Raw genomic sequence first — 25,471 nt, 5'->3', positions numbered from 1 at the left:
TCAGAAAATCACTAAAGACCTACCTGTTCGGTAAGGCATACCCTACCGACCCAACATAAATGCCTCAGCTCTGCAACACATCTATACCAAAGATCATATTGGACATTATCTAACCCTTCCTATCTTCAACCCGTAATGTGCCTGAATCTTACCTACCCTATTCCACCCTAACATCTAATTGCAGTGGCGTAGGAAGGGGGGGGGCGGTGGGGCGGTCCGCCCCGGTGCACGCCACTGGGGGGTGTCGACGCCTCGCTGGTTCCTTGCTCTCTCTGCCCCAGAACAGGTTACTTCCTGTTCCGGGGCAGAGAGAGCAAGGAACCAGCGAGGCGCTGACACCCCCCCCAGCGGCGTGCTCTCGGCGGATTGGCCCTCCCACCCGCCCCTCACCGCCTTCCAGGTATGTTCTCGCGGGCGGGGGGGTGTTGCGCTACGGAGGGGGGAGGGTGCGTCGCGCTGCACCCGGGGGGTGTGCGCAGCGGCGACCTGCCCCGGGTGTCAGCTGCCCTCACGACGCCACTGTCTAATTGTATTTGTTCCTTTACCGGACTAGGCGATTGCCTTTACGGTACTATGTAAGCCACATTGAGCCTGCAAATAGGTGAGAAAATGTGGGATACAAATGTAACAAATAAATAAATAAATAATCAGTGTCGAAAAATACCCACTTAATCGGGGAGTCTTTTACAAAGCTTTGGTAAGCCCAACGAGGCCACAGGTGGTAGTTCCTCCCTGATCGCGTACCATTTCCGGGAGAAAAAGAAAACCCCTGGAAATTGTTTGCTTGGCAGTAACCTGGTGGTACTCGGGCATCTCCACACGCTGCCCGGTTACTGCGGGAGCCCTTATCACCTCAGTAGTTGGTGGTAAGGGCTCCCTGCTGCATGACCACATGGTAATAGTTCTCTTACCGCATGACCATGTTTGTCTGGGGTTTTTTTTTACCTGCTGCAGTAAAAAGGGCCCTGGCACATGGGAAGAAATGGCCCCCACCGCTATTGCAGGGCCCTTTTTCCTGTAGCTTGGTAAAAGGGCCCCTCGGTATTCTATAAGCCACACCAAATTTTGGCGTGGTTTATAGAATTAATGCTTAAGCATACATGTTGCATGTAAATTTAGGCGCTGCCATTTGGACTACAAAAATATGGTGCAAATGCATGCACCTAAATCTACGTGTGGAGCACCATTATTATGTAATTAAATGCATAACTCAAAACTACACCCTGATCCACCCCGAAATGAACATGACTCTCCCATTTCTGTGCCCTCTTTCTCGATCTGTGTGTAAAATTTAGGCACGGATCCTGCACCTAACTTTATGCATGTTAGTCCTAATTAAAACTAATTAGTGTCAATAATTGCTTGTTAAAAAGCCAATTATTAGCACTGATTGGCTCATTATTATATTTAATTGCTCACACAAATCAGGAACACACCTAAATTTGTGCATGCAAATTTTTGGCAAACTTTATAGAATCAGTGGGTTAATGTTTGCTTAACATACAAAAACAGGGTAATTTGCAACCATGTTAAAATGTTTTGCAGTAGCTCACCCAACTGCATGTTAACAAATTTCTCAGAATTTCTCTCACAGGGGGCTTGGCATGGAAATATTATCCAATTAACGTGTTACACTTACTGTGCACTAACTGGCCAATATACAATTAGGGGGCCTTTTACAAAGCAGCAGTAAGCCCAATGTGGGCTTACCACACACTAATGTGAACCTACCGCCGTCCCCACGTGGGCACTGGTGGTAGATCCAGCCCCAGCATGTGCCATTTCCTGTGCTAGGGAAAATCTGCCCGTATTTTTTAACGCGGCACAAACCTGGTGGTAATTGGGCAGAGCTTTGCACTACCCAATCTTACCGCAAGGCCATGGCTATTTTCAGCCTTTTTTTACCCACTGCGGTAAATAGGGCCACAATCTAGCTTATTTTCCAAAGAGGACACGCATCTTCCAACACAAATCAGGAGATGGGCGTCCTTCTCCCGAGGCCGCCCACAATGGCATAATCGAAAGCCGATTTTTTTGCGTCCTCAACTGCTTTCCGTCTTGGGGACGACCAAAGTTTAAGGGGGCGTGTCAGCAGTATACCGAAGGCGGGATGTGGGCGTGGTTAAGAGATGGCCGGCCCCGGCCGATAATGGAAAAAAGAAGGCCGTCCCTCATGAGCATTTGGTCGACTTTACTTGGTCCCTTTTTTTTCACGACCAAGCCTCGAAAAGGAGCCTGAACTGACCAGATGACCACCGGATGGAATCGGGGATGACCTTCCCTTACTCCCCCAGTGGTCACCAACCCCCTTCCACCCTAAAAAAAAAAATTAAAAAACATTTTTTCCAACCTCTATGCCTGCCTCAAATGTTATACCCAGCTCCATCACAGCAGTATGCAGGTCCCTGGAGCAGTTTTTAGTAGGTGCAGTGCACTTCAGGCAGGCGGACCCAGGCCCATCCCCCTCCCACCTGTTACACTTGTGGTGGTAAATGTGAGCCCTCTAAAACCCACCCGAAACCCACTATACCCACATGTAGGTGCCCCCCTTCATCCCTAAGGGCTATAGTAGTGGTGTACAGTTGTGGGGAGTGGGTTTCGGGGGGGCGGGGTTGGGGGGCTCAGCACTGAAGGTAAGGGAGCTATGCACCTGGGAGCAATTTGTGAAGTCCACTGCGGTGCCCCCTAGGGTGCCCGGTTGGTGTCCTGGCATGTGAGGAGGACCAGTGCATTAGGAATGCTGGCTCCTCCCACAACCAAAGGGCTTGGATTTGGTCATTTCTGAGATGGGCGTCCTAGGTTTCCATTATGGCCGAAAACCGGGGATGACCATCTCTAAGGTCGACCTAAATGTTGAGATTTGGGCGTCCCCGACCATATTATCGAAACGAAAGATGGACGTCCATCTTGTTTTGATAATACGGGTTTCCCCGCCCCTTCACCGGAATGTCCTTAGAGATGGACACCCTTAGAGATGGTCGTCCCCGTTCGATTATACCCTGCCATGTGTGGCAAAAACAGCCCCCACTGCTAGTACATGGCCCTTTTTACCGCAGCTTCGTAAAAGGACCCCTTAATGCAGGAGAACTTAGCACCCCGTAAATAGAAGGCAGTAAGTGCTCCCGTGTTAACCGTAAAGAGGTACCGTGCACTAATGGGATAATTAACATACAACCTAAATTTTAAAATACTATAAATGTAACTGATGTATTATTTTTGCAGCTAACTCGCAATAATATGCCATTTTAAGATGTATGAACATGCAAATCTTAGTGTACCGCAGATATGCAAGTTTAAGTAGCATCTTTTCTAAAACCATTACCTAAGCCTGTAGGTGAATGCACGTGTAACTCACTACTTGCACAAGCAACGCTGTGCAACCCTAATAGAATGGCCTCCATAATGCAGTATTTGGCATGTTGTCTACATAGGAAAAGGCACATGCAAGTTTAGATGTTCACAGTTTATATTTTGCTCACACCTTTTACAGTATGAGATTGAGGTGAGTTACATTTGGGTATACTTGATGTTTCTCTGTCTCTGGAGGGCTCACAATCTAATTTTGTACTTGAGGCAATTGAAAGTTAAGTGACTTACACAAAATCACAAGCAATAGTAATGTCAATTCCAAATCCCTGACTACTAGGCTACTCCTTCACACCACAATTTGCAGTGTGTTTACAAAATGTTTGCTGAATGCAGAGTTCTTTGTAAACTACTTCTATGGTTGTATAGAAAACACATGTAAGTTGCAGCATATCCATCTGGAATAGGTATTTTACAAAAAAAAAAAAAGAGTCAAGGCTTGAGTGACATCACTTGGTGACTGAGGCAGGAAGTCATGAAAGCTCTCTGCTTGTTGCAGCTGATAATTCCTGATCTCTGACTGCTCCTGGCCAGAAGAATGAATGACCCAATTAGCAGCTGGGAGGGAGGGAGCAATTTTTCCAACTCTTGCAGTGATGAGGGAGAGAGGACAGCACAGCACAGCACAGAGAGGAGCATAGTGTATAGAGGTGATAAAAGAGAAGGTAACTGAGTGAAGATGTGGGTGCCATTAGAGTCCAGGGCAGGAGCAAATGAATTTGTTTGAACTAAGGCTGGGCAGGTGAGCTTGTGAGCTCTCAGCCACTGTTGGTGCTACTTTTTTTTTCGCAATCATAGCAACAGTTGCTGAGAACCAGCAAACTTCCTCCTCCTCTCCTGCTAGCCTATTACATGGTTCCTGGGTATAAGGGAAAGGGGTGTCTATTTCTGCAGACTCCTAGGAAACCTCCAGGCTCTCCCTTCCCATTCCTTTTATCTTCCTAAGAGGGAAGAGGCTACAACAGGAAGTACTGAACTATTCTGTCCAAGAAAATAAACAGGCTGATGATCCGCAAGATCCAAGATAGGCAACAAAGCAGCAGATAGATGAGGAAGTCCAAATGTATTCATCACACTAAGGCATAAGTACATAAATAACTAACAGATTATTACTATAAATTATAAGAATACTTTAAAACAAATAAATAAATAAAACAGACAAATTAAAACAAGCAACTAAGAGACATTGGTACAATACACAAGAGCATAATAAATAACTCAAGGCATATTGATTAAACAGAAAGAGGTGAAATAAAAAATTCATATACCCCACAGGTGCTGTTCCACTGTATCATCTATTAGTTAAAAGCTAGAGACTATTAAAAAAAACTGTTAAGAATCTCAAAGTATATTTTATTAGTTGCATTTGTATCCCACATTTTCCCACCTATTTGCAGGCTCAATGTGGCTTACAGTGTTCCTTTATGGCCTTCGCCATTCCAGAGTATACAGCTAGAAAATTCCAAACAAAAGTGCAAGCAGCTAGCTATCCATGAGCAACACTTATATCAACCAATTAAAAAAAAGGGGAGTCATCATAGTGCATACCTTTCTTCTATGTGGTAACAGCTTCCAAAAGTGTTGAAAGTGCCACTGGAGCCCTTTTACTAAACTGCGGTAAGCATTAACATGTGCTCACCATAGGTTACAATTCACTACCAAGGGGCACGCTCAGGCATCCCACAGTCGTTTTAGTATCTGAGCGTGCTTCCCACGTGCTAAAAAATAGTTTTTTTTTATTTTTTAGGGCTGGGGGCATGTTTGGGCAGAGAGTAGGTGTGCCCAGTGCTTATCGGTTAGCGCAGCTACTTTGCAGGTATGCTAACCTATTAGCACATGGTTAGTACGGGAGCCCTTATCATCTAGAATATAGGTGTCGGTAAATGCTCCCTCACAAATGACTGTGCACTAATTGGCCCACCCAGGCCCACCTGTGGCTACGCCACTGCTGCATTGGTTAAAAGACTTACAAAATGGTGTCTGAATTTAACTAACAAACAGAAGCCTAAGCACCAATTCAGTCCTCTGGGGTATATCACATGATTACTGTAAGTTACCTGGATAGTGTTGCTGAAAATCCCCAGCCAGTGCAAGTGAAGCCATTTATCTATATTGGGGGGGGGGGGGGGGGATTCTATATATGGTGCCTAAATATCTGCATTGAAAACATTTCCACCTATGCGTATTGCCTAGATTTAGGTGCAGTATATAGAATATGCTCAGTTGATATCCCAGCAAAAACATGGCGAAAATCCCGGCGTGTAGATTTAGATGCAGAGGACCATATTCTATAACTATGAATGTAAATTTTGGAACACTCATGAAATGCCCATTTCCTCACCTATAACCATGCCCCTATTTGCACGCAATAGAAGTTAGGCAAAGTGCATTACAGAATACGCTTAGCAAGTTGTACGCATAAATTCTAATTACTGCCAATTTGTGCTTATTATTGCTTGCTAAGTGCTGTTATCAGTGTTGATTAGCTTGTTAAGCCAATTAAGTTATGCACGGTGTTGATAATGGCAGCTTTTATCCAGATAATGGCTTTGAATATTGATCCATGAGTTTATTGACCTAAAATCCAACAAAGCAGGAAGAATCTACTGGTCCAAAAAAGGGTTACTTATTAGTGGGTCATGAAAGCCATTTGCACTGCGATTGTCGCATTCCAAATATCATAGGTCCACAAACCGTAAAAAAAGGTCTGTGTTTCTTATATTGTTAATACACATGTGCATTCCCATTCACTATCTTCCAGGAGTACACCATTGATGTCTTCTTCCGGCAGAGCTGGTGGGATGAACGACTTAGGTTTGATGGTCCTATGAAGATCCTTCCTCTCAATAATCTGTTGGCAAGTAAGATCTGGACCCCTGATACCTTCTTTCACAATGGCAAGAAGTCGGTGGCCCACAATATGACTACACCCAACAAGCTACTACGCTTGGTAGATAATGGCACTCTGCTGTATACGATGAGGTAGGTGGATTCAAGTCTAGACACTTTGGGCTGGACTCAGTAAATGGCGCTCAAAAATCAGCACTGAAACAAATCGGCACTCAACGATATTCTGTAAAGGTTGCTCTGGGCTGTGCACCCTTCATAGAATAGTGCATAGCTCTGATTCCTGTGACCAGGTTTGGTCACCATAACGTATGCCTTCTCTGATACTGCACACACATTTTTGGAATGACCCTGACCTTCCCATGCACCCCATGGCCATACCCCCTTCTGGGTTGCTTGCTATGGAACTTGAGCACCCAGTGTTATAGAATAGCACGCAGCCAGATGTGCATGTAAATCCTAATTGGTGCCAATTAACATCACTGATTCCTTAATTCAATTAATTAAGTTGTACACTCATCTCAGGATAGGGCCTAAATTTTGGTGTCCAAATTTGGGTGACCTTTATAGAATCTAGGGTTTGACGATAATTCTATAAAGTATGCACTAACAGTTATACATACCTAACTTATTGGAATAATGTCATATATGTGTATATATGTTGAAATTTTACCTAAGTGCTATTATATAAATACATGCATATCTTACATAGTGCATATTTTATAGGTAGCATACACATAGCATGCATAACTCACAATTACACCTATAAAACTTGCAAAATACTGTCAGTTATGCCCATATCACTGGAACTTAGACACACACCAGCTCTATAGTTAGTGAGTAGAGGAGCAGGCTTGGTTCCTGATGACCTCAGTTCAATTCCCACTGCAGCTCCTTGTGACCTTGAACAAGTCACTCAACCCTCCATTGCCCCAGGTACATAAACTCAGATTGTGAGCCCATTAGGGACAGAGAAAGTACCTGCATATAATGTGTACAGCACTGCATACATCTAATAACACTATAGAAATGATTAATAGTAGTGGCATAAGTGGTTGCACCTAACATGTAGGTGCATATTTTCACAGTTGTTAGTATTCTATAAAGAAAAGTAGGCACCTATGTTCCTTTATAGAATAGGCGCCTACCAGGTTCCCAGCTGTAGAATTACCCTTTTATACTGTCTGATAGATGCTGCTCCTCTCCAGGATATGGCATCTGGTTAACAATAACTGGCTACAGTTTTAATAAGGTAGGTAAAGAATTGGCTTCATATTTGTATAAATTCATATACTACTGGTCTCAAGAGAAGTCGACTAGATTTTACTGGTCTAATAGCTATTTTTTCATACTTGTCTTCCTACGGCAACATTAATTGGAGTTAGGTCTGTGTGAAATAATTCACAGAAACATATACACGAAGGGCCAAATTCTATAAATGGCACCTTAAAAATTGGTGCCGAAAAACCACGCACTTAGTGTGATTCTATAAACTACGCCTAAGATTAGGCGTAGTTTATAGAATATGCTCATGTGCCATTGTTGTGACTAAAATTTAGGTGCACCCATTTAGGCCACCTAAAACCAGGCCTATCTTAGGCGCTGATCGGGTGTATTCAATAGTAGTGTGCACAATTTTTTGAAATGCCCATAACCCGCCCATTACATGCACATGGCCACACCCCCTTTATGTGCACCACATTATAGAATAGGCCTAGATTAGAAAACTATGCGTATAAATTCAAATTAAACCCAATTAGTGCTGCTAATTGGTTGTTAAGTACCGATTATCAGCGCTGATTGACTTGTTAATCAATTAAGTTATGCATGCAATTTGGCCATGCGGCCAAATTAGCACGCACAACTTAAGGCACCATTTATAGAATTTGGGGGAAAGGCCATTGCAAATCTTTAGCCTCATATGCTGTCAAAAGTTCAGTGAAATATGTTCTAATTCCAAACGGGTCAGAATATAGACAATGCTAAATTTCAGCCTCTCATTAAAAAAAAAAAAGCAGTGTATATAATTAATCTCTGATTTCATTGGCTAATAATAGCATCTGGAAGAGTTAGAAAACTAGGTGTAAGAATAAAGGCTTTTACCACAGGATGTAGCATGGAAATGATCTAAGCTGTGTCAGCAGATAAGAAATGGGATTTTATAAAATTGCATGTAATATTAGACCTGTATAGTATGAATGCGTGCACCTTTACTCAGCAGCGTACCTAACTTATATGGCTCCTGGGGTGGGGTGGGGTGGGGTGGGGCACACCCTCCCCCCCCCCCCCCCCCCCAGACAGAGCATGTGCATAACTCTGGGTGGCACACACCGCTCTCCTCCAAAGCAAGGGGATGCGCTGAGCAGGTCCGCGCTGCCAGCTTTACCTGTCTCCTGTCCCCTCAAATGTCAACTTCCCATTCCAGGGCAGAAGACTGGAGGAGCAGACAGTGCACACCTGATCCGTGCTCCCCCTTGCTGCCGGCACCTGGGGTGGACCACCTCCACTGCCCTGCCCTAGGTATGCTAGAGCCTTTACTAGTTGTTTGAAGAGGCATGCCTGAGGTTGGAGTTGAGAAAGGGTTAGCACTTAAATGCTCATGATTTCAAAAATACATGCACAGGAAAGTTCAGTAGATTTAAATGATGTGCTACTTTTCTTAGGGTAAATTTCAAAGATCAAGTATATGAATGCTGTGACTGTCATTTTTATCCACTTAAATTGTACTCTGTGGGTTAATCCATAATCTTCAGAGGCACTTAACTGGGCAGTGCTGCTGAATATTCCTGGAGACTGCAGACATTCCAGGGGTGGAGTTGGGGAAGAGCTAGGAGTTATGTGGGTGCTGGCAATAGGGGCGACCCGACCATTAGGCCACCTGAGGCGGGGGCCTCAGGCGGCAGTCTTCAGGGGTGGCATCTCTCCACTCTTCGGGGAGCGGCTACCCCATTCGCGGCGTTTACCTGTTTCATCATGTTCCAAACCCGGTAGCGGTAGCGAGTCCCATATGCTGCCCTGCCGCCTGCATCACCTGTTCCCTTTACTGTGGCCGCTTCTCAGATGTAACTTCCAGTTTCGTCAGACTCAGGCAGCCACAGTAAAGGGAAGAGGCGGGTGCTGGCAACAGGGCAGTGTATGAGAATCACTTCCGCTGCTGGGTTTGGAATGTGACGAAACAGGTAAACTCTGCAAGTGAGGGGGGGGGGGTGGTGGCATCTCGAACTGGGGGGGGCATCTTAGCTCCGCCTCAGGTGGCATCTTGTTTAGGCCAGCAAGAGTCAGTGTCCACATAGCTAACCAGGCATGTAGAACCACATAAATCAGTCCTAACTTTGCCCAGTTAGTTATGCGGTTGCAGGTACTGAATATCGGCAGGCACCTGCAAAACTTTTGAGTACTGATCTGAAACTGCCTGTGCTATCCCCTCCCTCCTCCTCTGAAGAATAAGACCCCCTTCTTCCCTCCCTGATGATGAACAAACCCACCCACAGTAGCACCTCTCCCTTAGTAGGCTTCCCCAGGCCTACCATTTCAGTCATTGTTGGTGGTGGTCTTAAGGGAAGGAACAATACCTACTCGATCCAGCCTAGGCCAACTCTACCAGCAAAATGGCTGTCATGACCTGTAACAGCAGCCTTGAGATACTAAAGTACCATGGTAAGACTACAGCTAGAGGTTGTGGCAGCCATTTTGCTGGAAAAGCTGGCCTGGGCTGGAGTGAGTGGGCATTGTTCCTGCCCTGCAAAGCACCACCACCAATGAAAGGAATAGTAGGTCCTGGGGTGCATCCTAGGAGTGGGGGTGTAGACTGGTGTTAGCAGAGAGGAGGGAAGGAGGGCCCTGTTCATCATGGAGGGGAGGGAAGAAAGGATATTGTGCATCCTCTTATGCAGATTCTGGTTGATATTCAGCTGGGCTCACATAAATGCTTTATGTGGGTTCCGACTGAATATCATCTAGGATCAGTATAAGTCCTGGTTCCAAGAAACACTTTCAGTCAGGCCTGAATATTCAGTTTCAGTGTCAGTAGCCAGGTATGGCCCTGCATTGAATATTAGGGCCTAATTCTGTCCACGGTGGTCAGTGTTAAAAAAAAAACACTCACTTGCGCCTGTTGATTTTGCAGCCCCTCATGATCTGTGTCCAAGTGTTCTCTTTTAGCACAGTTTCATCTTCCTCTTTACTGGAGATCCTTGATGACTCAAGAGGAATTTCATTGATGTATTTCTCATTAGTAAGGTCTCACTTGGAGTACTTTGTTCTGTGTTGGAGGCTGTATCTCAGTAAGCACATAAAGAAATTGGAGATAGTACAGAGGAAGGTGGCCAAAGTAGTAAGCGGTCTCCATCATATAAGAAGAGACTGGAGATCCTAAATGTGTATACCTTAGTGGCAAGGATGGACAAAAGGGATATGAAACCGACCTTCAAATACTTAAAATACTGAACAGTCATTACCAAATGAGGATAAGCTTTAGAGCTAGAAGATATGATATAAAGCTACAGGGAAGTAGAGTCAAAATCAACATCAGGAAATATTTATTCTCAGAAAGAATAGTGGATACTTAGAATCCCCTTTCAAAAGAGGTGGTGGAAACAAAAATTGTGCTAGATTTCAAAAAGGAATGGGATATACACAGGGGATTTCTAAAAGGCAATAGAATGTAAACCAAGCACAGAAAATTCAACTTTTAACACCTATATAATGACTTGCACTTCTATTCCCCACATAATAATTATAAACCCACAACCCTAAACACGCCTGATCATTCTCTTCCTATTTCTGCTGGCCTCAAAATTTTAGGTGTTACAATTGATCACCATCTTACACTTGAGAGCCAAGTTAACTCCATTATAAAGAAGAGGTTTCATTCTATGTGGAAACTTAAACATCTAAGACCTTACTTCTCGAGGGAAACATTCCGTAACTTGACGCAATCAATGGCTCTGAGCCATGCAGATTACTGCAATGGAATATATGCGGGATGTAAAGAACAGCTCATGAAGAAACTCCAGACAGCCCAAAACACAGCTGCCAGGCTGATATTCGGCAAAACACGATTCGATAGTGCCAAACCTCTCCGAGTAAAACTGCATTGGCTCCCAATCAAGGAACGCATTACCTTCAAAATTTGCTCTTTGGTCCACAAGATTATCTACGGTGAAACTCCAGGATACATGGTTGACTTGATAGATCTTCCAACCAGAAATAGAACTAGTACATCACGTACCTATTTGAACCTCCACTATCCGAGCTGCATAGGACTCAGATATAAATCAATCTAAGCATCCAATTTCTCTTATTTAGGCACACAAATGTGGAATGCACTACCAAAGACTGTGAAAATGATTTACGACCATCTTAACTTCAGGAGATCATTAAAGACTTATGTGTTTTGCAAGGCCTATCCTACTGACCCTAATTCAATGCTTCAACTCTGCAACACAACATAACCTTAGATCGTATTAGACATTATCCACCTTATTTTCGAAAGAGAAAGACGCCCATATTTCGACCCAAATCGGGAAATGGGTGTCTTTCTCCTGTGGGTGCCCAAATCGGTATAATCGAAAGCCGATTTTGGGCTTCTTCAACTGCAATCTGTCACGGAAATGGCCAAAGTTGACGGGGCATGTCGGAGGCGTGGTAAAGGCGGGACTGGGGCGTGTTTATCGGCCGAGGAGAGATGGGCGTCCTCGGCCGATAATCGAAAAAAGAAAGGCGTTTTTAGTGCAAATTTGGGTCACTTTTTTTGGACCCTTTTTAAATTTTTTTTATTTTTGTTACATTTGTACCCCGCGCTTTCCCACTCATGGCAGGCTCAATGCGGCTTACATGGGGCAATGGAGGGTTAAGTGACTTGCCCAGAGTCACAAGGAGCTGCCACAAACAAGTCCCAAAAAAGTGCCCTAAATGACCAGATGACCACCGGAGGGAATCGGGGATGACCACCCCTGACTCCCCCAGTGGTCACTAACTCCCTCCCACCCCAAAAAAACTTTTAAAACTTTTTTTTTCCAGCCTGTATGCCAGCCTCAAATGTCATACCCAGCTCCATCGCAGCAGTATGCACGTCCCTGGAGCAGTTGTTAGTGGGTGCAGTGGACTTCAGGCAGGTGGACCCAGGCCCATCCCCCCACCTACCTGTTACACATGGTGGTAAATGGGAGCGCTCCAATCCGCCCCCAAAACCCACTGTACCCACATCTAGGTGACCCCCTTCAGCCATAAGTGCTATGGTAGAGTTGTGGGGAGTGGGTTTTGGGGGGATTTGGGGGGCTCAGCACCCAAGGGAAGGGAGCTATGGACTTCAGAGGTAGTTTGCTTTGTTTTTTTAATTGTTACAAGTGCCCCCTAGGGTGCCCGGTTGGTGTCTTGGCATGTGAGGGGGACCAGTGCACTACGAATCCTGGCCCCTCCCACAACCCAATGCCTTGGATTTGATCGTTTTTGAGCTGGGCGCCTTTGGTTTCCACTATTGCTGAAAAACGATACCGCCCAGTTCAAATCCGCACAAATCCGACGCCCATTTTTTTCGAAACTACGGTTTGTTCCACCTCTTCACGTACCCGTTCTCAGAGATAGATGCTCATGGAGATAGGCGTTCACGTTCGATTATGCCCCTCCACATATTCCTTATTATCATTGACCCTTATTGTACCTTATACCCTAACCTGACCCCTATTTCAATCTATATTTGTTTACCCCTACCGGACTTGGCGTTCACCTTTATGGTATTTTGTAAGCCACATTGAGCCTGCTAATGGGTGGGAAAATGTGGGATACAAATGTTACAAATAAATAAGTAAATAAATACATAAATAATGGATCATAACCTACTATACACAGCAGGTACAAACTCAACAACACAAGCAAGGGGGGAATAACTTGCACTGCATGTCGGGTACAACAACCTTCCTTGGCAGACTCCATGGGTCATGTTTTTTCTCAGCCAGTGAAAGGAGAGGAAGAAGACTGCATAACACAAGAACAAACAAAAACAATTGAGGGAGACCAATGCAATTCAAACCAGGGGAAACAATTTACTGATAATACTAAAAATACACAAGAAGTCCAAAATATCAAGAAGACTGAATGAACTCAACACAGTCCTGTGTTTGGCTGATATCCCTGTACTGCCATTCACTGGCTAACAATTTTCCATTGTCAACTAGACTGGAATATTTCTGACTCCTGAGGAAGGCACTTGCTGCACCAAAACGCAGGACTGTGTCAAGTCCATTCAGTCTTCTTGATATTTTGGACTTAGCAGCCTTTGAGGGGCATAATCGAACAAAAACGCCTATTTCCATGGGCGTTTATCTCTAAGAATGGGTCCGTGAAGGGGCGGGCCAAACCGTATTTTCAAAAAAATGGACGTTTTTGAGTTGGGCGTTTGCTTTTTTTAGCGATAATGGAAACTAAAAATGACCAGCTCAAAAACGCCCTAATCCGAGCTATTTGGTCGTGGGAGGGGCTACGATTCGTAGTACACTCGCCCCCCTGATATGCCAGGACACCAACTGGGCACCCTAGGTCCCACATGCATAGCTCCCTTACCATGGTGCTGAGCTCCCAACCCCCCTCCCCCAAAACCCACTACCCACAAATGTACAACACTACTATAGCTCTTAGGGGTGAAGCGGGCACCTACCTGTGGGTACAGTGGGTTTTGGAGACCTCCCATTTACCAGCACAAGTGCTACAGGTGGGGGGGGGGGGATGGGCCTGGGTCCACCTGGCTGAAGTGCACTGCGGTACCCACTAAAAGTGCTCCAGGGACCTGCATACACGCAGGCCTCTAGGACTTGGTACTGCTGTATAATATTGGCACACCAGTTGACACCTGAAGACTAATCTCTCCGAAAATGTCCTTTATTGGAATAACCGCGTTTACACACAGTTAACTGCAGATCAGAGGTTGTGCCCCACCACTGGCAACGAGTCTCCCTGGTAGTGAGATTAGCAGGTCAGAGCTGGCAGAATGTTGTACAATGCCCTCTTTCAGCCACATTCAAGGTAAGAACTAAGTTCTCTAACGTGGCTAACACATGGAAGGGATCTAAAACTGGCTTACAAAAATGACCACTACCTCATGGACTACCGGAAACACAACAGGGCACACTCTGACCCAGTAGGCAGGGGGAAAAGCACCATGGGAGAGGAGCCTACCAACTACCAACATCGTGAGACTGTAACACAAGCTAATGAAATCACGGAGCCCAATACCCTAAACCCACCACAATGCAATGATGATGTGACCCTGTACTGCACCCGAGAGCCACATCTGACCCAGGGAAAGGCTGTGACAGGATCGAACATATTCTGCTGTCATGGAGGTGGGTACGGCATCTGAGGCTGGAAAAAAGTTTTTAAAGTGGGGGTTTTTTTGGTGGGAGGGGGTTAGTGACCACTGGGGGAGTCTGGGGAGATCATCCTTGATTCCTTCCAGTGGTCATCTGGGCAGTTTGGGCACTTTTTTGGGACTTGTTTGTGAAAAAAAAGGTCCAAAAAAAGTGACTCAAAATCGCGGTAAAAACGCCTTTTTTTTTTCGATTATCAGCTAAAGACGCCCATCTCTCCTCGGCTGATAACCACGCCCCAGTTCCGCCTCCACCACACCTCTGACACGCCCCCGTCAACTTTATTCATTTCCGCAACGGAGTGCAGTTGGAAACGCCCAAAATCGGCTTTCGATTATACCGATTTGGGCGCCTTTGCTAGAAAAATGCCCATTTCCCGATTTGGGTCGAAATATAGGCGTTTTTCTCTTTCGAAAATAAGCTGGTCTGTATCTTATATATTTTTAATATCATCAATAAATTGTTTCTCCTGGTTGGAATTACATTGGTATCCCCCAATTGGTCTTTCTCTACCATCATTTACTATGTTATTATATCTCATCATTTTAGGAAGCTATCCAAACCTTTTTTAAACCCTGCTAAGCTAACTGCTTTTAACACATTCTCTGGCAATAAATTCCAGAGTTTAATTACACGTTGAGTGAAGAAACATTTTCTCCAATTTGTTTTAAATTTACTGCTATGTAGCTTCATCGCGTGCCCCCTAGTCCTAGTATTTTTGGAAAGAGTAAACAAGTGATTCACGTCTACCCGTTCCACTCCACTCAGCATTTTATATACCTCTGTTATATCTCCCCTCAGTTATCTTTTCTCCAAACTGAATAACCCAAGCCATTTCAGCCTTTCCTTATAGGGAAGTCATCCCATCCCCTTCTCTATACCTTTTCTAATTCCACAATATCTTTTTTTGAGATGCAGTGACCAGAATTGCACGCGGTATTCAAGGTGCGGTCGCACCATGGAGCAATACAAAGACATTATAACATCTTCATTTTTATTTTCCATTCCTTTCCTAATAATACATAATATTCTATTTGCATTCTTTGGCACCACAGCACACTCAGCAGACGGTTTCAAAGTATCATCAATGATGACTCCTAGATCCTTTTCCTGGTCACTGACTCCTAATACAGAACCTTGCATTACGCGCACCATGTTACAGAATATGCTTAGGGTAACTAGTGCACCTAAATTCTAATTAATGCCAATTAGTGCTGATAAATGCTTGTTAACATCCAATTATCAGTACAGATTAGCTTGTTAACTAATTAAGCTATGCACATTGTTATGGAATTCACTTTAATTTCTGTGCGGAAATCGAGGCACGATATATAGAATCCTGGGGAATAAGGTTAATGTGCACTTCCAAGTCTACTCTCCACCCATGCCATGCCCTGACAGAAAAATTCAGAAAAAAAATCAGTAATACACAGTTTAATGCATAGACACAGGCAAACTACTGCAAAACTCCTTAATACGGTCATGCAGATGTGTGTTTCCATGCCTTTTGATCATGCGTTAAACCCTGGATTCTATAAAAGTCATCCAAATTGGGCACGGATCTCAGATCAACACCCAAAATAATTAGTTGATGGGCTCCAGTGATTAATTATTGGAGCTAAAAAGCACTTAATTGGAACTAATTATGATTTGGGCTCCGATCTGGCTACTTGCTATTCTGTAACAATGGGCATCTAAATTTGATTACATGCAACTCAAAAAGGGGTGTGGCTATGGGAGGGGCATGGAGAGTGTAGGGCATTCACAAAAGATGCAAAGAATAGTGGGAATCTGTGTCTAGCTTATGCACTAAGATTTACACCAGGTTTTAGCTGGTGTAAATCCTTATGCCCAAAATTGAGTGCTGAATTTGGCACTCAGTGCTGTTCTAAAGAGTGCTCATCCTGAAGCACCCTTTATAGGATAGCATTGAAGGCCAAATTTTATCGCCACCTTTTATAGAATCTGGCTACATTGCTTAAAATTCTTTCTTAACAGGGCCCCTATATGCATATAAATTTATGCATGCATATCTCTGAAAAGTTATTTTAGAACATAATTTGTCATGGGAGATTCAGATAAATGGCTTTGTAAGCAATGTTTTTGGCTTATGAATAATTTAAAATATGTACAGAAATACTTTTTCTCAAGAAAATTTTAGATTACTCATACAAGCCTTAATTCTGACTAAACTTGACTACTGCAATGTCATATATCTTGGTTGTGCAAAACATCTACTTAGACAATTAAGAACTACTCAGAATATGGCTAATCATTTTATATGTGGACTGAAAAAAATTAATAGAGTTTCTCCTTATTATGTAAAATTTCACTGGTTGCCAGTAGAGGCTCGAATACTCTTTAAATTATGCTGTTTCATTTTTAAAGTTATTCCGGGTCTAGCTCCGGCCTATATATGTTCAATGATTCCTGTATTGGCCTCAAAATATGATAACCAGAATTATTTGAGATTATAATTTCCCTCTTACAATGAAGTGCACTCTAAGAGAATTTTTACTGGACTATTTCCTTTTTAGGCAACACAAATTTGGACCTCTCTGCCAGCCTCTTTAATGTACCTTTTCATAAATTCTTTAAGGCAGCTTTATTTAGAAAACATGTATTGTCAGGTTAAATTTTCACTTTTTTTTTTGAGCTCCCAGTTTAATTGGACCATTTTTTTTCACTCAAGATGTAATCCACTCTGAACCAAGAAAGGGTGTGAGTAGAATAAAAATCCATGGTAAAGTAATATAATACTGCATGTATAACAACCAACAAGAGAGGCGATGATCTGCATGCCAACATGACAGCAAGCAAAAAGCAGACCAAGGATATAGGAGTGCTGGGCAAATTTATTGATACAAATACCCAACATGGCCACGTTTCACCCTACGGCTGCATCAGGGATTAGAAACTATAGGGGAAAATCTGCTTTGTTGGTGAGGAAGTGCTGCAATATATTTGTATTATATTACTGTACTATTTCTATTCCTAGCATTACAGCATGTTAATTTTTAGTGCGCGCTAAGAACACTAGCGCACCTCTAGCGCGGCTTAGTAAACGACCCTAGGATTCTTTTGCTAATATGGGCCTAGTTGTCAACCATTGCAGCCATAGGAGCCAGTCCTGTGGGTGCTAGTGAATACTGAGTGCCCCCAGTATTCAGAGAGCTCCTTCACTGTGTCCAGAATAGGATAATTTGCCTTCGGTTTAGCACCCCCAATCATTATAAAATGTTGGCTCCCATGACTGCAGCAATTTCCCAAAGGTGTGCTGCAGCACGGATGGTGTAGTCTACTAATTTACTCTGCATGGTATGTCTCTTCTATAGAGATACAATTATTTAGTAATGATCCCACTAGAGACCTATCTACAGTTTTATTCTCAGCTTACAGCAGTGATGGCCAACTCTAGCCCTCAGCTTCTGCATAAAGGTCTAGTTTTCAGGCTAGCCAAACTCTGAAAGTTAATGTTGCTGTCAGTTTGTGGAGTTTCTGAATCAGATCAGTCGGTTGCACTTATGGACCAGAATTGATCATTTCTGGCTTAGAATATACAGATGTTAGTGCTGGGCCAAGTGCTATAGTAAGTCAATGTCAGCTGATTTTGTTGTGCATCACATGCAGTGCAGGTGTGTGGAAGAGGCTCTGTCACTTGTTCTTAAAAGCTTTTTTGAGAATATTAGACCCTGAGAGAATTCATTGCTGTAATTTGTTTTCACTCTTTCACACATTTTGATGAAATGCTAGCAAGTGTTTAATTGTTTTAATGGCACTGCTGCAAAAGACATGAGAAGCTGCAATATGCATCATTTCTTGGAGGTTTCAGTTTTAGAAAAGTACCTCTGGAGGCAAAAATCCATATATATGTTTTTTCTATTTTAACATATTACTTTGACTTATGTTGCATGTGGGCAATATAAACTCAGTAATAACATACCACATTACACTATAATATTGAACATTACTTACAGGCTGCTGTCTTCTGAGGGAATTTAAGGCAAATTGTATATGGCTATGGACAGATTCTGGGAGGGTAATGAAATTCTTCATTTGTTCCAACAGGAGAATTTGGGGGGTGTTTTACTAAGGCGTGCTAGCATTTGTAGCACACGCTATTTAGGGTATGCTAAACGTTAAAGACGTCCATATATTCCTATGGATGTCTCTAATGTTTAGTGCACCTTAGTAAAAGAGGCCCTTAAATTTCTATTGGTTTGTACTATAGGCCAGAGCCAGTGCCTGAGTATTAGGTTCCTTAGTTGAGCCTTCATTGACAACGTTCAAACCTGGAGTGGGGGGGGGGGGGGGTCCCTCAAGGATCCCTTCTCTTATCAACACTTTTCGTTATATTCCTAGCTCCTCTCTTAACTTTGTCTCAATCTCTACTTTGGCTCTACTTTGGTTTGACAATGTATGTGTATGCAGATGATATTCAGATACTCTATCCTCTATTGAATTCGCTATTTTGAACCATAAGCTACAGTAATTACAGACTGGCTTCATGATAACAACCTAGCTACCTTTAAACCCTTCAAAATTCAAAGTTGTGAATACACTATTACCTGTACTCATTCTTCTTTCAGGTTCCTCGGGTAGACACAGTTCTCATTCTTGGAGTAATTTTAGACTCTGAACTTACATTCTACCCCCAAATCTCTCGAGTGGTTCGTAGTTATGTTTACAAACTTTGGTTAATTTGTTCCATACAATCGATATTATCACCATCTGCGCTCAACATTTGGTTCATTCCCTGGTCATAGCGCAATTAGATTATTGTAATTCCCTCTATCAAGGAATTAAGGTCAAGAAAATGCATCATCTTAAGGTTATACAAAACACTGCAATCAGACTGATAGCTAAGATTAGGAAATTTGATCACTTCACATCTTACCTTAAAGATGCACATTGGTTACCTATAACACATTGTCTTTAACATCTTGTTACTGTTTTTCAAAACTCTATCCTCTATCCTCTAACAAACTGTTATATTGCTCTCAACTTCTAATTCAGATCTGCTCAGCACAATCAACTAATCATTCCTAGCTACAGTATACTAATCTATGACCACATTAGAGACCCTATCTTTTTAATACAAGGACCTTGTCTTTGAAATGCTCTCCCCAGTTCCCTGAGACTCCTATCCACTCTATCAAATTTTAAAGCTGAATTTAAAACCCACCTATTTGCAGACATCTATCAATAATTCCTTTTTCAACTGACTGAACAGAGTTGGCTGTTTGTAGCAGAGCATTCCTATTCTACTATCCCACTTTTTTTCCTATTACGATTGTAGTTTTTCCCTTATTACCCTATTATGCCATGTCCTACGTGCAATGTATTCTTGTCTGTCAATTTTTTCCCCTTTTCTTTCCCTATTTTAGATTGTAAACTGCACCCTTATGGCTTCCATAGGGTGGGATAGTAAATACTGAATAAACTTGGAAAATTCACACTCTCTTTGTAAAAATAAATTCACTTCGTATGTATTACAAGGCTGACGCTAGACATTGTGACAACCATTTTGAAAAGGTTTCCACAATCGGTATATTGGCTCATGTCCACATTTATAACCAGTGGAGATCCTAGGTCGGCTGCCACCCGGGGCGGGTCGCCACTGCGCCCCCCCCCCCCCCACCGGGTGCAGCGTCTGTCCCCCCAGGGTGCAGCATGACACCCCCCCAGCACACCAAGCCCCCCCCCCAGTGCAATGATACCCCCTTCCCGGCGCATCAAGCCCCCCCCCCCCCCCGGGTGCATTCTTGGCTGCTGGAGGGTGCAGAGAGCAGCCGCGCGCCTGTCGGCTCCACTGGCTCCCTGCTTCTTCTGCCCCAGAACAGGAAGTAACCTGTTCCGGAGCAGAGGGATCAGGAAGCCAGCAGAGCCGAGAGGCGCACGGCTGCTCTCTGCACCCTCCAGCAGCGTGCACCCAGGGTGGACCGCCCCCACCGCCCCGCCCTTCCTACACCAATGTTTATAACCACTCATCAGTCCTTGCTATGAGGAAGCCTATGTCCTGTTGCTGCCTAATTCAGGGCCTCTTTTACAAATCCATGCTACCAATTCTCATTACGGCAAATGAGAGGAAGCCCATTCAATTCCTATGGGCTTCCTCTCATTTGCTGCACGGGAATCGCCAGCGCGGCTTTGTAAAAGAAGCCCTGAGATTTGTGTGCCCAATGTATCTCACTCAGTACTCCCTTATCTCTGCAATGAATAGTGTATCTCTGCCTCCCTCTTTTCTCTTACGTATCAAAACATGGGATTAGCAATACTAACAGGCATGAAACTTGGGAAGTATAATTGAAACAGAACAGTGCTAAAATCCTCCAAAGCAGAAGTCTGAAGCTCCTATACCTTTCTCTGTGATAAAAGGCTATATAACAACAGAAAGAATGTATATGATATATGCATCATGCAGAATGCCTAGTGAAAACTGCAAAAAATAAATAAAAAGAAAGAAAGAAAGAAAGAAAAAGAAATTATATTCAGCTTTATATGTTTACAGTTACAGTAATTTCTAATTGACAGAGCAGTACATATAACATACAACTCAGGTCATGCCAATACACAGAGCTCTTCAGTCTTCTTCCTCTCTCCCCCTCCCCCCCCATCCACCAATTAACTTCAAGGCTCTTAGGAACCCCCTTGAGATTTTGCTAAATTTAAGACTCATGATTACCTCAATGCCATTCCTTCCAGAACAATACTGTAAAAATGCTTAATTGGACATCATACACATAAATTTTAGACTTTATTTACTATATACCTAATGAGGGCAATTTCCAAAAGCCATTTACCTAGGTAAACCTGAGTAAATGGGCTATTTAGAAATTACCATTCTCCCTGTGTGTAAAAACACAGACTGATGTCTCTTTTGAGTTTGTGTGGTTGCTAGGGCTATTACTTTGCTTTTGCTGCAGCTGTTCTTTGCTCCCCCACCTCCCCTGGAAGCTGTTGTCTGTGACTGCCTAGCCTTACCTAATGATTGGTCCAGCCCTAGTAATGCGGTCTGACAGTTTAAAATGAAATATTTCTTTGTGGCATTTTAAATGGTTCCACTGACAATGCTATGCCAAGGGAAACTGACTTGAGAATAGAATATCAGACCCGTATTTAAGAACATAAGAATAGCCATATTGGGTCAGACCAATGGTCCATCTAGTTCAGTATCTTGTTTCCAACAGTGGCCAATCCAGGTCACAGGCACCAGTTGGGCACACAAGTTATAGACTAATAGCACTCACATGTGTGTTTAGCATTTATGCAGGTAAGTGCTAGGTGCCAAAATTGCTTAGCTTGTAGGTTCAAAGGGGCACACACATGGGTGCAGTTGGCAGGTCATGAACGTATCTCTGAGGTGGTTAGGTGCCAACTGTTACAACTGCCATTGAGATTATATAACTGTTGGTGCCCAATGTTGGATGTACCAATGCCAACTTGTATTCCATAACAGAACCTTGGCACCTGGATGCCGTTATATAATTGGTGCAAAATATGTGGTATTGGGACACCTAAATTGTGGTGCCAATTTATAAAATTATGACTTAAACTATTTTGCTCCTTCAACATAGAACAGGAAAAAGTAACGATGCTTTGTCATTTGCGATAAGATGTCATTCAGCAATAGTAGTGCACACTCTTCTTAACGAAGACTGTGCCCTATTTCACATAGTGCACACTCTTTACACATGGAGGGTGAATTCTATAAATGGCACACAAAAATGGATGCTGAAAAACTCAGCGCTAAATGCCAGTTCCCATACCTAACTTTAGGTACCAGATGTTCACCTTCTGAAACCTGGTGTAAATGCTTGTGCTCAAGTTAGGCACACTGAGGCAGTATTCTATAACTAGATGCACAATTTTTTGGAACACCCCAACACGGTCATGGTCATGCCCCCTTTTGAGTTGCCCACTTGTGGGCAGATGATTGAAAGCCCCGTGAAGTTCCAAACAGCGCTTTAAAAATAGCGCTGCAACAGCTCAGGGCTTTACCACCCCATGATTAGAGATAATAGCATGCAAGTTTATGTACGCTATTATCTTTGATCATAGGGTAAAGTGCAGGAGGATTGTGCCTGAGCATGCACTCAGGCACAATCCTCCCACACTTGTTTGACAGGTCTGGGCTGTCAAAAGCACAGACCTGTCAATCATAGGGACTGGAGGTCCATGGGACCACCAGAACCTGAACAGCATGGCCCTGGTGGCTTAGTACCCTCACCGAGAGCCAAGCAACACAGGAGCTGGAGGTCCGGCAGACCTCCAGTATACCGACCCCCCCCCCCCCACACTAGTTCAGGGGGGCTGAAGGTAGGGGGTGGGGAAGGGGGCTGCTAGACCACCAAGTCAGGGGGATTGACTCACAGCCCACTAGGCCACCAGGGCTCTATTTATTTTAGGGGATGCAAGGGGGGTTAGGGGGGCTGAAGACCCACCGAATGTCCAACCCCCTTAAATTATGTCAAGGGAGTCGGGGGAACTGGAGGTGCACTGGACCTCCAGCTCTCATGTTGCTGGGGGGGGGGGGGGCAAATCGGGGTTCCGTTTTTGCGGAGGAGCTGAAACATTTAGGGGAATGGGGTCCTGCTAGCATGCAAATACATGCTGGACAGGGCTCACCATTCCTCTCCAATGGTCTGCAAACCCTGACACCAGCTCCAAACTGGTACAGGGTTTGCCACAGACAGCACGCCAATGTTTGGCGCACTGCTCGCTGATCATTGGGGAGAAATACATTTAGCATGCATTTGCATGATACTTACGCTAGTAGCCCTGTTTTGCATGTATTTGAATGCTAGTTGCATTCAGAACCTGTAAGCACGTTGTAGCAAACACAGGCACTATTATGGCTCTAACAGCCTCTAGCACCTGCGTTTGCTTTTAGTCATCAGCCCATAGTAAAGTTAGATGCCATGCCTTATAAAGTACTGCATAGCCAGATGCACATGGACATCTTAAGTGGTGTCACTTTACTTCAATAATTGGTTGTTAGCACCCAATTATTGGTAGTTAAGGGTATGTTACTCAATTAATTTGCATGCACATCGTGGGTGCGTGCCCAAATCTGAGCACCATATATAGAATCCAGGTGAGAATGTGCAGTCCTTTGCAGACTACACACTCTTGATGACATTTATTCCAGAACAACAGCAACAATAACAACAACAAAATGGAAAACAATACACTAAAGGTTTTGGTTGTCCATCCCTAGGAAAAAGTCAGAGAAAATCGGAGCCTTAATCTGACAAAAGTTTTAAAAGTTTAGCTTCATGTAACCATGTAAGCTTATTCATTTATACATATTTTTTCACGGTTTAGCAGTTTTTGATATGGGGGACTCCCAAAATATTGTACTTAGTACCTATTATCATAAAAGTAGAACCCCAGGGTTCTTACTATGAGTAGTTGGTGGTACTGATGATTTATTATTGTTTGGTAGTTACATTTTGAAAATCAGTTACAAAAGAAAAAATTCACAAATGCATATTTCCTACTTTTGAATGTAAGGCAGTATTTAAACAACTGACCTTTTGTAAAAGTTTATGGTAAAACCTGAACACTGATTGAGGGGGTGTTTTAGTAAAGCTCAGCTCAAATTATCTGCAGCAGGGCCCATAGGAATAAACTGTGCCCTGCTGCAGATAACTCGAGCTAAGCTTTAGTAAAAGACCCCCTAAATTTGCTGTGGACTTTAAGGGGGTCTTTTACTAAAGATTAGCTTGAGTTATCTGCAGCAGGGCACATTTTATTCTTATGGGCCCTGCTGCAGATAACTCAAGCTAATCTTTAGTAAAATACCCTCTAAATATCCCCAGAATATCCCTTGCAATGGAAATCATACCACCGAAGATGACAGATTGAAATCTAGGATTTAGAACGCCAGGAGATGAAAACAGAGATAACATTAAAAAGAGTTTTATGCTAAGACCTCTCAATTAAAACCTCTGACTTATAACTGATGATACAATGACTGATATAAAGGTCAATAAGTTTTGGTTGCTGCATCAGAATGATTAATGGATTCTGGTCAATGTTTCAGCACCTTCATTAAAATGCAGGTGTGCAGTGTTTTGACTCATTGTAGTGGTGCTGAAACTGAATTTCATCTGTTTCTTCAGGGCCCTCAGTGTGATTCTTTGACAACAGAGAATTTCAAAGCATTGCAGAATCAAATGGATCTGATGCTTAATTAGAAAAATAAATAAATGTTCTTTTTAGAGTCTCCTCACTGGTAAAGGGTAACTTTATAAACCATTGTAAATCCACCAAAAAGGAAGAACAACCAAGGAAGATCCCACAGGATACAAAAGCAGAAAATAAACATAATAGGAATAACCCGACAAATGAATCAAGTGATCCAGCACTAATTATAACATAAGAACATAAGAAAGAACATAAGAATAGCCATACTGGACCAAGCCAATGGTCCTTCTAGCCTAGTATTCTGCTTTCAGCAGTGGCCAATCAATGTTGCAAATACCTGGTAGAAACCACAAAAGCAGCATTATTGTAGAACAGTACAGAAGAAAGTAATAATTGAAACCACACAAATCTTGACAAATAAATAGCAAGGGACTTGCCAGGTTTTGGCGAAAGTGCCTTCCGTCAGGATTACACAGACACTATGTGGTTTCCTTGTGAATATATAAAAGAAAAAAAAAGAAAAGAAAAAAATACTCAGTAAGTCAAATGACATCCTGGTTCATCTGTCTGGTCATAAACCATCTAAACACATAAACCCTAAACTGTACAAACAGCACTAAAAATTGTGCTCGCAGCTGGGTACAGGAGTCATTTGCATGCATAGCTAATAGCTAATTGGCATTAAGTACCTATAATTGGCATCAACAAGCACTAATTGGCACTAATTTGTAGTTATACATTTA

General features: G+C 43.2%; 1 protein-coding gene across 1 annotated transcript in view; it reads left to right on the top strand.

Moving 5' to 3' along the window:
- Positions 1 to 25,471, top strand: part of GABRA3 (gamma-aminobutyric acid type A receptor alpha3 subunit) — a 315,485-nt gene that overhangs the window by 150,180 nt on the left and 139,834 nt on the right. Inside the window, exon 4 of the mRNA XM_030210739.1 lies at positions 6,128 to 6,348. Within this exon, the coding sequence (XP_030066599.1) occupies positions 6,128 to 6,348 (221 nt within the window). The remainder of the gene's footprint in view (positions 1 to 6,127; positions 6,349 to 25,471) is intronic.

The sequence above is a fragment of the Microcaecilia unicolor genome, chromosome 7, assembly GCF_901765095.1.
Source record: "Microcaecilia unicolor chromosome 7, aMicUni1.1, whole genome shotgun sequence".
NCBI classification, from domain to species: domain Eukaryota; kingdom Metazoa; phylum Chordata; class Amphibia; order Gymnophiona; family Siphonopidae; genus Microcaecilia; species Microcaecilia unicolor.
This window is presented reverse-complemented; position numbering and strand designations above follow the sequence as displayed.